The sequence below is a fragment of the Chrysoperla carnea genome, chromosome 4 (genome assembly GCF_905475395.1).
Source record: "Chrysoperla carnea chromosome 4, inChrCarn1.1, whole genome shotgun sequence".
In the NCBI taxonomy this organism is placed as follows: domain Eukaryota; kingdom Metazoa; phylum Arthropoda; class Insecta; order Neuroptera; family Chrysopidae; genus Chrysoperla; species Chrysoperla carnea.
Window position 1 is genome coordinate 23968123 of NC_058340.1, and position 16850 is coordinate 23984972.

The following is a 16850-nucleotide window of genomic DNA, read 5'->3' on the forward strand; positions in this document are numbered from 1 at the left end:
AACCATCTAATAGCTTCGATAATAATAGTTTCGCTTCTAAAAAATTTCCAAGCTAAGAAAATCAATAGTAATATGTAAAATAGATATGAAAATGGATAAAAATAAATCAGAAAAACCAATTTTACATAATTTTCTATTTATTTTAAAAATAATGCATTACTTTTGATATATGAAAATAAAATTATGTATACAGAAATATAAAGAGAACTTGTTTTTAATACAATATTTAAATATACTAGACGGTATATTAATATAACTTTATAATTCACTTATCCGTCGTACGCTTTCTAACACATTGCCTTTCCAGAAATTGTCTATTAGGGGAGACTAAATAACAACGTTTTTTAATCTTGGTTTATTGCCTCCGTTAGTATAATATATAGGATTAAAGAACCACAGCAAAGTTGTTAAAAATAATTTTTCCTACAATTTATCATCTTATCAGTTATTTTTTCGTGAAATTTGCTTTTACCAATGAATAGACCTTTTCATTAAAAAAAAAACGATTCTTTTTTTTCGGACAGATGTTAAAAACTGTTCAAGTAAAGATATACAACATATCTTCTACCTTTGTCAAAAAGCGGTGTTAGATAAAGGTAAAATATATTTATTTTCTTTACTTTAATAATTTTTTGACTGTCCGAAACAATAGCAAATCGATGAAAAGGCCTATTGAATTTACCGCTGCTATAGTATAACGCTGAAGTTCGTTATACAGGCAAAATCAAATAGGTGAATAGAGAAGACAATATTTTTAATATTTATAAGAAACAAAGTTGTAGTTCTTATCATTCATACTATTAAAGGAAGAGGAAATCTACTATTTACAGAGATATCTGCGATTTTATTGTTCTGCTTCTAACAACGATATTATTATGTGTACTTAGCAATAGGACGGGCAAGAAATATTACTATTTTACAGAGTTAAGTACTTAAAATAAAAACTCATGGAGCTTTGTATGCGATTTAAATACTTATATTGTGACGAATTTAAGTGTAAATTATCCATATTTAAATAATATTTATAAATGGTATCCAAAGCTTCCAGAGTTTAATTAACCATGAATTAGTTAGCGCCAAATATTAATATTTAAAACAAAAAGATATATAAAAAAATTGCTCCTGAAATGCTCCTTCAGAATATTAAATTTATTATTAAAAATATTTGACCCTTTAAAATTAATTTGTCATTTAATCCCCACTAACACCATCTTTACTCTTTTTTTTTTTTTTTTTAATTACCGAATGAAGTATGTATATGTAAATGTTGATGGAGACAATCGGGAATTAAAATTTATTAATTATGAATATTTAATTATGAATTAATATTTGGCGCTAACTAGTTTATGGTGTTTAATTAAAAACCCTAAAATAAATCTTGAGAAAAAAATGATTATTTTACATATAAATTTTATATTAAAACAAGAATGAGAATCACAATTGGTTTCTTATTTTGTTATTGATTAACTTTTAGCTCTGAAGCTATTATACAAAGACATTTTAAAAATTCTTATATACACCTTTATACGATTATCGAAAAGTAGACATTGGAATTTTTGAACGATTTTTAACTCCCGACGCAAAAGGAGGGGTGTTAAAAGTTTCACCGTTATATGTGTGTGTCTGTCTGTGACAAAGTAGTTCGTAGCTCCTAAACAGATGAACCATTTTTGATTTTTTTTTTAAAGGTAATTTAATCGCGAGTGTTTTTAACTATGTTTCAAGAAAAGCGATTCAATATAGTGAGAGCTACAAGAAAAAACCCGCATTGTTGGGTTTTTTTTTAGTTTTGTAAATTTCACTTGTTTTACTTTTGGGATCAATTATAAGTTAAAAATTTGAAAGACTTGTCACACAATACAATTTGTTTTAGCCATATTTTTCGACCATTTTTTCGTGGAATAAATTTCCATAACTTTTAAGTAGATTTAATGTCAACATACATTTCTCTGTGCGCTTTTCTTATTTCTGTTACTTTTAACACCACATGAGTCTGTTTCTACCTCCGCTCATATCAGTTAAAAAGATGCGTATTTAGAATTTGTGAAATGACTTTATACAATGATTCTGGAACTAATTGTTTTTTTCTTTAAATTAACAAGTAATGGGTAAATCTGTTTATTATAACATATTAGGGCGAAGAGTATCTTTTCATTATTTTAAGCTTAAAATACACATTTACTACTTCTAATCATGAAATATCGTGCATACGAAATTTTGTAATAAAATTTTATTTACAATTCGGTTTATTTAAAAAAATTCGAATAATTAAAAAAAACTCATAAAATACTAATTCTAAAAGCAATTATAATTTTTTTTTTTAAATTTATTTTTTAATAAGGAAGAATTAACGTTTGTAACGCGTTTACATAAGAGTGAATTATTAAATTAGCCAAGAGCCAAGATTAGATTTATGTACAGATATTTTTAAAAAATATCATGATATTGACATACACGCCCAAAAATTTTCGTTATCCCATTAGTTGAAAATTAAATACTATTCTAATAATAATGACCAAGTAAACAATTTTAATGGAAATACGCATGCAATAAAATTTAAACTTTTTTTCTAGAAGAAATTAATGCCCTTTTTTTTATTAATGCCACTTGTGTAATTTTTATGAAAAAGTATCGAAAATTTATAATTTTCAGTGCCTTTAATAAATTTTTGTGCCTGAATAAGCGCAAACTGTAAACCGGTTTTTTTAAACGGAATAAAGGAGTTTGACTAAAATTATGCTGAAACTAAGCTGATTCGCTAAAAATTTTAAGGTCTATGGCGAATTATTTTCACTTTAAAACTCGAGTTTGGAAGCAGTACAAGACGTTCAAACATGATCAAAATTAATAAACTCACTCAAAAGATAAAGTTTATTGTGAAATATAATTGAATTTCCGAGCAAAAATGCGAGTAATTTCGACCTATCAATTACTGTAATCGTAAAAACGGAAATTTACACTCTAAAATATCTGTTTTGAATTGATTGAGTATAAAAAACAAAATTTCTTGTAAATATAAAGTATTTTCCATAAGGCGCATGTAAAAAGCGTATCGAACACTTTCAAAAAAGCTGATGTGGCAGAGTAAATATTAGGAGGCATTGGAACAATGGTCAATAAAAGTATACTACACATCTAGGCAGCAAAATTAAAGAACAGACAGAACAAAAGAGACATTTTTTACTTGTTCTCGTGGTGTGCATACTATTTTTCTGTTCGACGGAAGCAGAAAGCGGCAACTTCGTTTAACACAGCGGGACGAAAGTTGACAATTTTCCGCCCGAAGGGGGAATATATTTTCTCCCATCATGTTTGTCACCCTTGGTTTCGCCTCGGGCGGCAATGAACATGAGATCTGAGGCATTATTTACTTTTGCTCCTTAGACGTGTAATATACTATTAAAGAAGTTAACAGTGGTAACAGAGAGAAAATTAATCGGTTTATATTTTTTGGGTCGTTGAATTGAAGTTTCCGAGTATGTGTTCAACCCAAATCTGCTCTAATTTCTTTGTAGTTTTAAAGACCTATTGAATGATTCTCTACACTATATAGAAATAAAGACCAAATTTGTTTTTTTGCAACATTAAAATTGTTAATAACAAAAAAATTGCTTAAAAAAATTGTTCATGCGTTTTTCCAATTTGTTTTTTTTCATTGTATAAACAAAAATTTTCGTTATATAAAAATTATATATATAGTAAATGCTATAAATATCAAAAATAGAATTTTATATATAAACATAAATAATAAATTTTTATCACCGAAATGATTCGAATGTTAACAAATAATACTTGTTCGTTTCATTTTATTTTTTCTGATTATTGCACAATTTTCGATTTAATAATAAAAAAAAAATGGCGTTACTATATTAAATAATCAAATGGCAAGAAGATTTTTTATTTGCAATTAAAATCATAATGGTTTAGATATTTTAATATCTCATTGATTTTTATTTGGTTCACCTTCACCGAAAATTAATTAATCTGTCTATAAAATTACAAATTACAATTTGAAATTAGAAAACAGACACCATTTGGTTGATTTTAACTGCGAATTATATAAATTGGAATATATTATTGTGGGAGGAAAGGGGCAGGTAAGCTCTAATATTATTATCTTAAATGTGTAGTTGAAGCAGGTTTAGCAGAAGAACGAGCCTTGATTCGTGTTTGTAATGTTGTAAGCAAGCCGGCAAGAACATCATGATTGGGTAATTTTTTGGAAAATAGTAAACGTTTTACAGAATCGTCGTACGTTAATAAAGCGACCATATTTTGTAATAAAAATCCTTGGCAGTATTCTAATAATTGTTGAGCATTATAAACCTGGAACAAAAGAAGACATTTAGTTGGACGACAACTAATATTACTATAGTTTAAGGATATACGACCACTACTGACGTATTAACAGAAATGTAAGTTTTAAAAGTTATGGTATTTAATACGCGGGAAAGCATTCTTTTTGTTAAACGATTAATACATACTTGAAACTTCGTAAGTGGGTTCCTTTTGGCTAGTCTACCAAACTTTCTCTATACCACTTTTTTAGAAAGAGCTGCTTTTTCAAATGAGCATTATAAAGTCATATTTTAGCTATAGGTCTGAAAAAACGCAGCAGGGAATTTGCCGGACACTATGACCACTTGAGAACATTAATTATTATTAAACAATAAAATATTTTGTCCGAAAAAACTGTTTAATAGTTATTAATGTTATCAAATGTTCAACAAATTCCCTGCTGCGTTTTACTGATCGATAGCTTAAAATATGACATTATCATGTTCATTTGAAAACGCAACATTTTCGAAAAAGTCGAAGTTTTCGAGAAAGTTTGATAGACTTGCCAAAAGGAAGCCACTCACGAAGTTTCAAGTATGTATTGACCATTTAAAAGATGCTGTCTCGTGGACTAATTTAACTTTCTAAAAAAAATTGAATTTATTGTATTCACTATTGATTACATATTAAAAATTCCATCTATACACTGTTCTAGTGCTCGTTTGGCCTTAAGCTGATTGTAGAAACAAATTTCTGCTTACTTTAGCATGTATATACATTGAAACAACATTATCCAAGTCAAGCATAGCCGCACATCGGGCCTCACAATATCGAAGTAATCCATCCAATTGGAAGAAATTTGCAGCCGCCATTAATTCTAAAATATCTCCTGGTGCTGGCTCTAAAGCTTGACAACCACCTTGATATAAAAATTGCATTACAATCTGAAAATAAAAATACAAAACATTAATCATAATTCAACGATTAGTTAATTCAGAAAGCGAAATCCTGTTATCGTCCTTCTAAAACGTTATAAAATGAAAAACTCAAAAATGAAATTCATAGGACTAGCTGGACCCGGCTAGAAAAATAATATAATATCAGTATAGGCAATTTTATTACATTTATGATATACAAATTATATATAATTTTTTTTAAAATTATATTTATTTTTTTTTAGTATATATACTGAACAAAATTAAATCTTAATATTATTTCTCTAACCGATACACTTTTAGATCGTGAGTCTATTTTTCGTCGTTAGCCAGCATGATAAGCTTTAAAATGAGGGGTAAATTTTGGAAATTAATTAAATAGTAAGAAAGATTTCGCGATGTGATAGAAAACTAGGCTAGAGAAATAATATATAAGATAATATGACTATGCAATGAATACATAAAATAATGAAATAACGATTTTGTGACTCAGTAGAATAGCAACACTAGCAAGTCACCAAAGTCTAGCCTTCCCAGATTTTAAATGCTTTTGGGAAATCCGTACTTGCGACAAAGGGGTTCAAGAAGAAAAGCTTAGGGTCATAATATTCTATTGTTTAATATCCTATTTTATTTATATTTAAGTGACTTACCTGGAAGATATGATATCGTATATCATTTATTTGAACGACTGGTGGGCTACCTTCACATAGTTTTGAACTAAGCATTGCACGTAATCGTGGTGATGCAGTAACCAAGACAATTTTGTGACCATAAAATACACGTCCTTCAACACGGAAGGTAACATCACTTAGTTCAGGATTATTTACAAATTTTGGATCAATTCGTGAACCCGATACTGGACATGGTGCAGGATCGTGTATGGGTTTAATTGCTTCCCAACCAAAACATGTACAAAATATATCAGCGAGAAGCAATATTGTACCCTCTTTCTGCAAAGGAATATAAAATATTGTTTTTAGCAGTGAAATTAGTTTTAAAGAATTTGGAAAGAAAAATACATAATTTCAAATTTAAGATATTATATTCGCAAGTGCAAAAATTAAAACGTTAAAAATTAATCTGAACCTACTAATTGTGAATTTTAATTAGAAGGGCTGTGGATGTGTGTAAAGTTTTAAAAACACGAAAAAAGGTTTGATTCATTAAAAAAAAATTTGCATGGATTTTTGTATAAATATTGTGTGGGTCTTATTTGAAAGTACCAACCTCAGATAGAAATAGAGGTGGGGGGGGGGGTAATTTTGTGATTTTGCCATCAATTTTTCTGTGGATATCTATCTGTGGATACTATAGAGAATGCGTCGTGGAGAAGGGCACAATTGAACAAAAATTGATGTATTGAAACGTATTAAAATATATAAAAATATATTAAAAGGATAGGATCACTTAAAAACTGTGCTTTTTTAATCTGGTTCAATACATTAAATGTAATTGGATAACTTATTTAACGTGCAATCAGGAATATTTTTAGCGATTATTAAGAATAAAAGTTGGATCTTTTAGAAATAAGATTGATTGAATTAAATTTTAAAAGTATACTTACTTTGCTATACCTAAAAATGTTAAACAATAATGGTAAACACTCTTGAACAAATTGGGAACTGTAATCATCCGGACACACTTGTAGAAAATCTTGTAATAATTGATCAATAACACAATCTAAACGTTGTTGCAAAGCGACACTTAATGCATGCATCCAACAATGTAATGTCCATGATACACCAAGTGCTCTTAATTCTAAAGCCACATCTAAATGATCTGCTTCCGTTCCATGGCACATAGCTTCTTGTAAAGCCCTTAACTGTGGTTTACTTGGTTCGGCTGTACGTTCTGTATTTGACGAACCTTCAGCTAACATTTCTTCTAATGAGAGTACATCACCACGTGGTGGAGATGGTGGTTGCGCTACTAAGCGCCGTAGAATTGCTCGCTTACCATGCGCAGCTGCTACGGATATTGCTGTGTAACAACCGCGTTGTGCAGATCCTGAATAACACATTGAATCGCGTTGTAAAGTTGATAGAAATGCATGTGCACCATGTGATAAAAGTAAAGAAACCATTTCTAAGCAGCCACTTCCACTAGCTACTTGAAGTGGGGTTAAAGTACAACGTTCCTCACTCAATCGAGCACCACCTTCAACACAAGCACCACGTTCTAAAAGTAATCTTGCAGTTCTGCAATGTCCAAGTGATGCTGTATATGTTAATGCTGTCCAATGTTGATTCTCTGAAGGACCGGGTGTTTCAATATCGGGATTTGCTCCAGCATCAAGAAGTTGAGTAACAATTTGTACATCATCTTGAATTGCAGCTAGCATAAGACCAGTATATCCGTTACTATTTACAGTATCCAGCCTAGTCGTTGCTGGGAGTAATGTTAATGCTTGTTGAATATTCCCCCCTAGTAAAAATCTAAAAGCTAATTCAGTCGTCGATCCTAATTCTTCGGGGTAAAGAATAGGACGAGGTGGGCAATCAACACCAGGTAACAATAATCGCGCTGCCTGTAATACATCGTCACGATCTAACGAATTAGCTTGACGATGTTCTCCAAAAGCTGCTGCTACACGTAACCATTCAACTAATGGCGGTAATACAACATAAGCTCTCTCATAACAAAGTTCTTGAATAGTTCCTGGTGTACCTTGTTCGGCATGTTCCAATTGAGAACATCTCATAAAATAAAATAATGTTTGAATTGCAGCTCGACTTAATGGGATTCTTGGCCGAAGTCTTGCAACTAATTCTTGTAGTTCAACTAAACTTCCAACGCAAGTTGTCAGTAAAGATGGCTCAGAAGGACCTGAACCACGTCCAGAATCCCTACCTGAACCAGATCCGAGACTTGAAGCAGATGCCCATCTTGGCATTGCTAGCACACCAGTAGCAATTCGTCCAGCATTCAAATGAGCATATGGTTGAAGTAATCCCCACAAATCACCATTATTCGCAATTCCATGTTCTAGAATTGTAGCTGTTAGATTAACCTCTAAGTCACTTGGTAAACATTGCATTAATATTTCTTCTAAAAGGTTTTCCATGCCAGCACATAAATATACAGCTGCATATTCATGAATAAATTTTCCTAAACGGACATCTGCCATCCATCTGTGAAATCTACCAACTGGCAATTGCAAGCCAGCACGGGAAGATTTACTTTGTCGAAGCACACAATCACCTGATACTGCAAACATTGTTGCTGCTCGTAAACATGCCTTAATGCAGGAATCAGCTAATGGTGGACATAAAACAATTTTGAAAGCTGAAGCCACTTCGTGTTTTGAACAAAGTCCTATGAGTATAAAAAACTTTTATTATAATTGTATAGTTATTTTTTTTGTAAAAAGTGCCGGAAATTTGAAATTTATCGAGTTAATGAAAAGAATGTGTTAGATCTCTCAAGTATTTTGTATACGGCGATTAAACAAAACATAAATAGCGTTGCACGATTTTTAAATTAACGAATTTTCATGTGATAATAACTTGCAAAAAATGGAAGAAAGGTTTGATTCGGTTTTATAAAAAAAGGGGGTTTATGGATGATACCAAACCTTCAAGAAATAATACCCGATAATTGCCATTCTAGCTTGGAAGAGGTAGCACGAGGTTTCAAGATCTCGGCTTATTGGTTTTTGGTGGATAATATAGGCGTGAGCCTGGTGGATAAGCATGGTATTAATTTGGAGCTATTTTATCCCCAGATGTATGGAATGTTTTATAACAGTTTATGAAACACGGGTATATTTTACTATGTGAACGAGTCAAGAGCCACAGAACGGAAATAAAAAAAAGTAAAAACTAAAACGTGTTAAAATTAGCTGAAAAGTCAAAGTAATGGTTGTTATTTTCTTTGACCTTTGTGATTTGTTGCATCGTAAGTGTCCGCGGGAAAGACAATTTAGGCAAGCGGACAATAAAGAATTCTATTTGGCCATAGAGGAATAAATTCGTGAAATTTGAATGGTAATTGGACTTTAGAGCACCAATTGTGACTGAATTCCAGGCCAAATCAATCACTTTCATTAAATTTGAATCAATTTCATGTGAGTATAAATAATTCTTATTAAACTATCGAAAAAAATAAAATTAAAAAACATGCAACTTCTCTTTTATAAACAATATTTCGAAAATTGGAAAAAATAAGGCCTACCTTGAAGTTGGTATCATTAATATTGATGATTTGTGAAAATTTATGCGTTTGATTTAACTACTTTTCCTGATAATTTTTGACGGAGAATAAGCGAATTGTTCAAATTGAAAATAATTATTACCTGTGGCAGATGATAATCGTTGAATTTCTCGACCTACACGTATTAAAGCACGTTGTAATAAATAACTAAGTCGTGGTATTGCTTCCGAACTAATACGATGTAAATGTTCACGACATCGACCTGATCTTAAAACTCTTTGCACACATTGTTGAGTCCATGGTAAATGTTGTAACTCAACAAGTCGATTATGAGAATCAACCCAGACAAACTCATCAGCAGACGTTACGTTTGTATTAATTGTTTCCAACGATGAATGTCTTACTAGACGATGTACAGCATTTCCAGCATGTGGACGCTCTGAACCATCACTACCAGCACTAGAATGGGTGCTACTAGTGCTTGTATGTGAACGTAGACTTAATTGCTGAATTGCTCGTCGTATATCATCTAAACCACATCCACCTCCAGCTCCGGCCCAAGGAGCACCTCCTGCATGAAACTGAAGACAAAATATTTTTTAATTTACTTTTCAATTTAAATTTATTTAAAAAACAATCAATATCTACCTTGGCAGGAGTTGCCCGATGTCGTGCTCTTTGTCCGTGAGCTTGAGCTCCAGTTCTCCCTGTACGATTTGATCGCTGTGACGCACCACGTGGTGAACTGTGACCTGTGTCAGACATGCTTGCATGGCCAGAAGATCGATTGTCATCTGATGAACTGTTACATTCACGAACGCGGTGCTAAAATTCAAATTAATTATTTTGAAGAAAAACATTCGTCTGCCAATAAGTCTAATTTCTTTTCTAGGTAAAGTCGAGTATAGATTCTGCCACTTTGGGCATTATTAATATTCTTACCCGTAGTAATTTCCGAAATTGGTAGCAAAAACAAATAGAACCATATAAAATTTGGCAAATGTAGAAATATTTAAAAAATCAAATTACCTGTAATCTTAATTCTTGCACACTTAAATGATGATGCGGTCTAGGCCCATTCGAAGCAGGTGTTCGTTCTGGTATCGATGATGGTATACGATTCAACGTTGCTATTGCACTTGTATGTGCAACTGAGGACATTTTACTCGGTGTTAAATCTCGTTCTGGTTCCATAACAATATTGCTTCTTGTTTGTTTCTGTAAGCCAACGACTGATGTGGAATCACTTGCACCACCAGATCGTTGATTCAATGAAACCAGACCGTCAGGTATATCTGTTGCACCACCCACATCATTGTTGGTAACAACATTTGCATCGTTTGTCGTTGAAGAAGTTTGCGTAATATTTTGTTTGTCATTTAGACTATGATTATGGGCTGTCGACGAAGATGTTGGACTTAGATCAATGTTGATTGTTTCAGGTGTACATAATAGTGGTGATTGGATTTGTGTTAGATTGGCGGGTGTATGAACCCGCCCGGATGGTGGTGTGCTCACTGTTGAGGAGGTATTTTGTTGTAAATTATGATGGTAGCTCGATAATTGTTTTGTGTAACTTGGTGAACTATTTGAGTTACATGGATTGTTACATTCGGTTGATGTGTGCGGTGATATTTCATTTCGTAAGGTACCAGAAGGTCTGTAAAATAAAAAAAAGATACAATTAGCTTAATTAACGAAGAAAAGTCGTGGCTAGAATTGCCACCTCTCCAGATTTGACCGGGGAGACTTCCTCTCCCGATCTTCCGATAGTCTCTCCCGATATCAACATAAATTCTCCAAGGTTTGTGTTTACAAGGTATTTCTTTTTTAAGTTCCGGACTACAGCGGGTTTGTGGCACAAATTTTATAAATCGACACCATCTTGCAAAACGTTTGTTGGATTACCGCGGTTCCACTGTATTCTTACTCGTCTTAACAGTCGGGTAAAATGAGCAGTATGAAGTTCTAGTTTACAATATTATAAATTATACTCAAATATTGGAAATGTTTTTCTTACAAACAAGTTTTTTGTGCACTGATAAATTGAAATAAATTGTGTGCCATATTACTTTTTATAAATTTTTTTGTGTTTTAAAAATTAATATGTTTCCTGTAATTAACGTCATTGCCATAAAATATGAATAATTTTTTAACTGTTTTTGCATTTAGTAGGTCAAACAATCATGCATATATATTTTTTTATTTGAACACAGTAGCATCTTTACAGATTAATTATTATTATTAGAGGTGTTTGGTAAGTAAATGTATTTAAAATCGTGTAAACAAGTTGGCTCAACAAAAATATATCGATATCTGCCTTAGTTTTCGAAATATCGAAAGCTAAATAATTAAACAAAATTTTTCAATTTGCGACATTTGAAAATAGACTTAGCCCAATTTCATACAAAAAATCAAACTTTTTATTTCAGCTAAATTTCAAGAAATTTGACTATAGTTGCATTTTTTGCTGCACAATGATTCCTGGATCTACGCACATTTTACTGGGTAAAAGTCACAAAGAAACAAGTGAAAATAAACAATTGACTGAGTTAAGTGTTTAAATACCATGCATAGACAGTGTAGATTACGCACACATACATAACTGATATTTCCATATGATACAAACTATTTAATTTGCACTCTCACGGGTAAACAGTGATGTTTACGAAAAAAATGTTTCAAACAAAAGTTGCTTATTTTTTTATAAGGGCATTTAAACTTTTGTTCTGTTCTTAACGGTTTACAAGATGGTTCCTATGGACCCAAGACTCAATTGACCTATGTTGCTCATTTTCGAACTCGACCTCACTTTTTACGTCCACCGCATGCTATAAGAATTTCAGCTTGATATCTTCTTTTTTTTGAGTTATCGTGTCGACAGGCAGATGGGTAGACCGAAAATGGACTAATTAGGTGATTTTATACCTATACCAAAATTTTATTGATAGTACATATCAATATTTTTAAGCGTTATAAACTTGGGAATAAACTTAGTATACCTTGATATATTTCATATATACATGGTATAAAAAGTCGTTACTGCTCTTAGATTTACGAAATAATTCCTATTATTTTTTCAATGTAAGTGCTGAACTTTTTTCGAACCGTACGGTAATTGTCACTATTTTTTAAATACAGGATATCGTAAGATATTAAGATTATTGCTAAATATTATTCTGATTCAATTCTTTGTTTTTATGGCAGTAAGTACATGAAGTCAGTATAAGTAATATCATTAGAAAGTAAAATTTTATTATAAATCAGGAAACGAGGTTCATAATCGTATATGTTTTATATGTGGTGGTATATAGCAAAGTCGATAATGTAGTAAACCAGCTATTTATAGAAGTGCAATTGTTTTTTTTTTGTGTGTTTATTGTTTAAATCTATTTAACATGATAAATAAAACGAAGTGGAAAACTCGTTGATAAATCAATGGTAGTCGTTTTAACATTCTCCCATTAAAATACTCCATATATTTCTTGTGGATAATAATAATAATAAAACATTAGAGAGTTACCGCAAATGGGTTGATAACACTAAGACTAATGGGTACTCCTTGAGAACAACTTGTCTTCCGAAGGCGAGACGTCTTCGGGTAAGATGCAGATGTATGCAGGTGCAAATAACATGTACGGGGGTTTCAATCGACAGTCTCCTGTCAAGAGTCTTATACCACCCTTCTCAACTGTGCTCTAGTAAGTTGCAGACGAGCACAGTCAAATGGTTCTGGCCGTGGTTATACAAGCCCAGTGATCAAGATGGGCTTGTAGCCATTTCATTTGTCCGTAAGTTACGCCGTAATTTTCGGAACATCTTGATATGGGAATGGTAGACTCGCGTGAAAGGGGCGTATAAGACGACCCTTCTCGTCCAACAAGTTTTTGTGGATAAATAGTCCCCATCAAGTTCTTAAAAATTTGGAAAACATGATCACAAAGCTGAAAAGTTATTAGTTTCCATATGTTTTTTCCAACTTCACACATCATTTATTTTTCTCAATTTCTCAATTAGAGTCTCACCTTTATGGTCCACATCATAACTAGTCGGGTGTCGAAAATAATTTCCCATAACTACCCTTAACACTGAAATATTCATTATTTAATAACAAAGATGTGTAGCTTACGGGCTAAAAATGAGCTTTGTATGCACGAAGTTTTGAGTTTGTTTACCCCACAGTTCCAATTTCTATGCGCCGCACTAGTCAGTCTAATATCTTGATGTTTCTTTGCAACAGCTGACAAATCGAAGATCGTTATGAAATTTTAATTCACGAGAAATCGTGAATGAAAAAATGGCGTCAAACAAACACACACAAATTTGTAGACACAGATATTAACCTAAAAATTCGTACATAAAACGTACTAATGTGCTAATATCGGAAACAGCTTACCAAATTTGAATGTGTCTTTCGCCAGAAGATTCATAATTTTCTCGGGCATATTTAAAGCTAGTTTTTGCTTCTCCTTCAATATTTTCTTTAGAATAGTTTAGACTAATTTTTCACTTAAGACTAAAAACTGTTGGATAAAAGATTTTATGTTTGTTTTCGATTTACCTTGGTATTAAAATTATACGAAAAATGGTCAATTTTCAACTAGTGGCATAGTTTAAAACTTACCAAGTTGGTTATTTCAACAGCGGCGAATTGTTGCAAATAAGCTAGTTTTATAACCATAGTTGCAGCCTCACACCAACTAATCTTTTCGAGAGATGTTTAGAGACATTAGGCAGACGTCAGAGGATATTTAAGAAGATTATACATAAATGATAATAACATGTAATTCAATCTAACACCAGTAGTTTTTTTTTTTATTTTACAAAAATGTATTAAAAACAAGCCATACTTATCAGTAAGTGTTTCTTAGTTTGTTTTACAAGAACCCTTTTTTATTCGAGTCAAAACAATTTGTTAAATAAATAACTCATGTTCAATTATTGTTTTTCATTTTTTATAAGATAACTGAAAAAATTATATTTTGCGATCATCTATCTTTAGATTAGGTCATTCTTTTTTTAGGGACAGTTTGTTTGTTGTTCGTTGTTAAGTTCACAAAACCAATTTGGAGCTTTTTTCAATCATACTTATTTATTTATACGGCCTAGTGAACATTTTGTAACTAGAGAATTGGAGGTAATAATTTTTTAAGATTTGTTCGAAAATGTCGAATATTATGGCATTCAAAGCTAGTAAACAATTTGACCAACTTCTTAAAATTCGAAGACTAATTTTAACGAAGCGGGCTTTAGTTATGCTTGAAGGAAAATGTGGTCATTTTTACCAGTAAGGAATCGTCAATTGAAATGGTTTCAGAATAGGGGATAATGCTGATAGGAGATAATCCTCGAATTGGCCATATTACCCATAAAAATGTAAAACTAGACTTAATACCATGACAAAATTTGAATGTGAAATTAAAATTGGTTAATAAACGCAAAATTTATAAGCAATCAAAGATTGCATTCAAAGGTTTTCCATCTCCTTTTAGCAAAACAAAGTTTTATATGTCATCTCCAATGCGATACCCACGTATGATGTCACTAGTGAGTATCTTCCGCTTTGTTTAATTAGGAATTTTAAACGTTTATATCTTGCATACTAGTAAAGATTTTTAAAAACCAACTTCACTTTCTACACATCCAATGAAAATTCTTCACCTGAAGTGATAAAAAAAGTTTAGTCCGATACCCTAATGAACCAACTTCAATGTGTATTTAAGGATTTTAGTTAAGCTTGATGGGAAATGTGGTCATTTTTACCAGTAAGGATTCGTCAGTTAAAATGCTTTCAGAATAGAAATTGTTTTGAAATCAATCATTTCTTTGAGTGTTGTTAAATCAGAATTAATTAAATTGGTCATGTAAAGTGAACTTTATATCATTAAATATTTAGTAATTTTATTTACATGTTCATGTAGAAAAAGTGCGCTTGTTAAGCCAAACAAAACAACAATTAATGTAATAAAACATGTACGCGTAAAAGCAGGTAATCAATCGTATGCGCACATATTAATAACAAAATCAAATCAACTAATATGATAACAATAATTATGGTGAAGAATCATCACGTTACTTCTATATACGATTACCATTTAAATTTATGTACAATGATCTAAGAGGCCAATGTCTGGATATCAATATATGAATAGGTAATAATCAGGGAGCTTTATTAATGTATCCTACCAGCTTTGTAATAAACGCCATGCATTTCTTACCGTGAGGTGACAGTATAGTCACCTAAAACTTTCAAAATTCATTTAGACACTTAGTCCAGCTTCATATAAAAAAAAAAATCAAGCCTTTTATCCAAAATTGGCTTGGTGCTCGTACATCCTTAATTAATTTCAAGTAATATTTATTTTATGTCTTAACTAGATGTTATTGCTTTGAATAACATCTATATTGTTATTCAATTTTAAAACTGTTTCAACGATTTCAGGAAAATAGCCCATTTTCCATGTAGGTTTCGAAAAATTGAAGTTCAGCCTATGTGTATATATAGAAGTAAAATAGTAAATAAAACAATATCGGTCAAGCATGAATTAAACAACTTTGTCTATTTTCTAAAGGCTTTACATTTTTGAAATGCACGGAAAATAGCTCATTGCAGGGCTAACAAAAGTTAGCCCATGCAGGGCTAGCAAAAATTGAAGCTCAGCATATGTGTATATAGGAAGTAAAATAGTAAATAAAACAATATTGGTAAAGCGTGAATTAAACAGCTTTGCGTATTTGATAAAGGCTTTACATGTTTGCAAAGCACAAATTTTATAATAATTTTATAATAATTTCATATGAATTGATTTATTTTGATATTGAGTCTCATTGTAGCTGTATGGAGAAATTTGTGGTATTTTTGAATTTCACCCAGCGAAATAACATCATGGTGGAAGCACCGTGAAAAACATATACCTGAAGATACAAATATCAATTAATTTGTATAGTCTTATCAAAAAAATTAAGTATTGGAAAGTGGAGATTTAACCAGACTAAACTGGGTACAAACTGATCTCCATGACTAACACTTCTAAGGGCCCAATAACATTTGAAATTACTACTAGCTTCCTTTTTGAGAATTATTGGCAATGTTTTGAAGCGCTCCTTACAGATAAACATCATGCGATTTCTGTTCTAAATAATGTTGAAAATGCAATTTTTTCAATTACAATGTTTTCGCAATAATTTACATGGCGATTCGAGTTTATCCCACGAGTTTCGCAAAATTGGAGATTATTGTCATTATTTTGAGAGCTAAACATTTTTATCTTGGGTGATAATATATTTGGTTTTAAAGTTTGTTTCTACAAAATACTGTTAGTAATAAATAATTTATACTTTCCGAGTCAAAAAAATGATCACTAGTCAAAGTTGAAAGCATACAATGTATATCTAATATTGCTAAAATAATAGGGTACTAAGTAACTAGGTAAAAAGTACTTTAAAATGTTGATTTTGCTAATAAAAAGCCACCAAAAATTT

At 31.5% G+C, this 16850-nt stretch overlaps 1 protein-coding gene across 1 annotated transcript in view; it reads right to left on the reverse strand.

Annotated features, from left to right (window-relative positions):
* Positions 1 to 3975: 3975 nt before the first annotated feature.
* Positions 3976 to 16850, reverse strand: part of LOC123297267 (ankyrin repeat and BTB/POZ domain-containing protein 2) — a 73356-nt gene continuing 60481 nt past the window's right edge. The window contains exons 3-9 of the mRNA XM_044878866.1: positions 10398 to 11028; positions 10017 to 10193; positions 9511 to 9949; positions 6781 to 8531; positions 5867 to 6166; positions 5040 to 5222; positions 3976 to 4326 (exon numbers count right to left, since the gene is read on the reverse strand). Of these exons, the coding sequence (XP_044734801.1) occupies positions 4114 to 4326; positions 5040 to 5222; positions 5867 to 6166; positions 6781 to 8531; positions 9511 to 9949; positions 10017 to 10193; positions 10398 to 11028 (3694 nt within the window). The 3' untranslated portion in view covers positions 3976 to 4113. The remainder of the gene's footprint in view (positions 4327 to 5039; positions 5223 to 5866; positions 6167 to 6780; positions 8532 to 9510; positions 9950 to 10016; positions 10194 to 10397; positions 11029 to 16850) is intronic.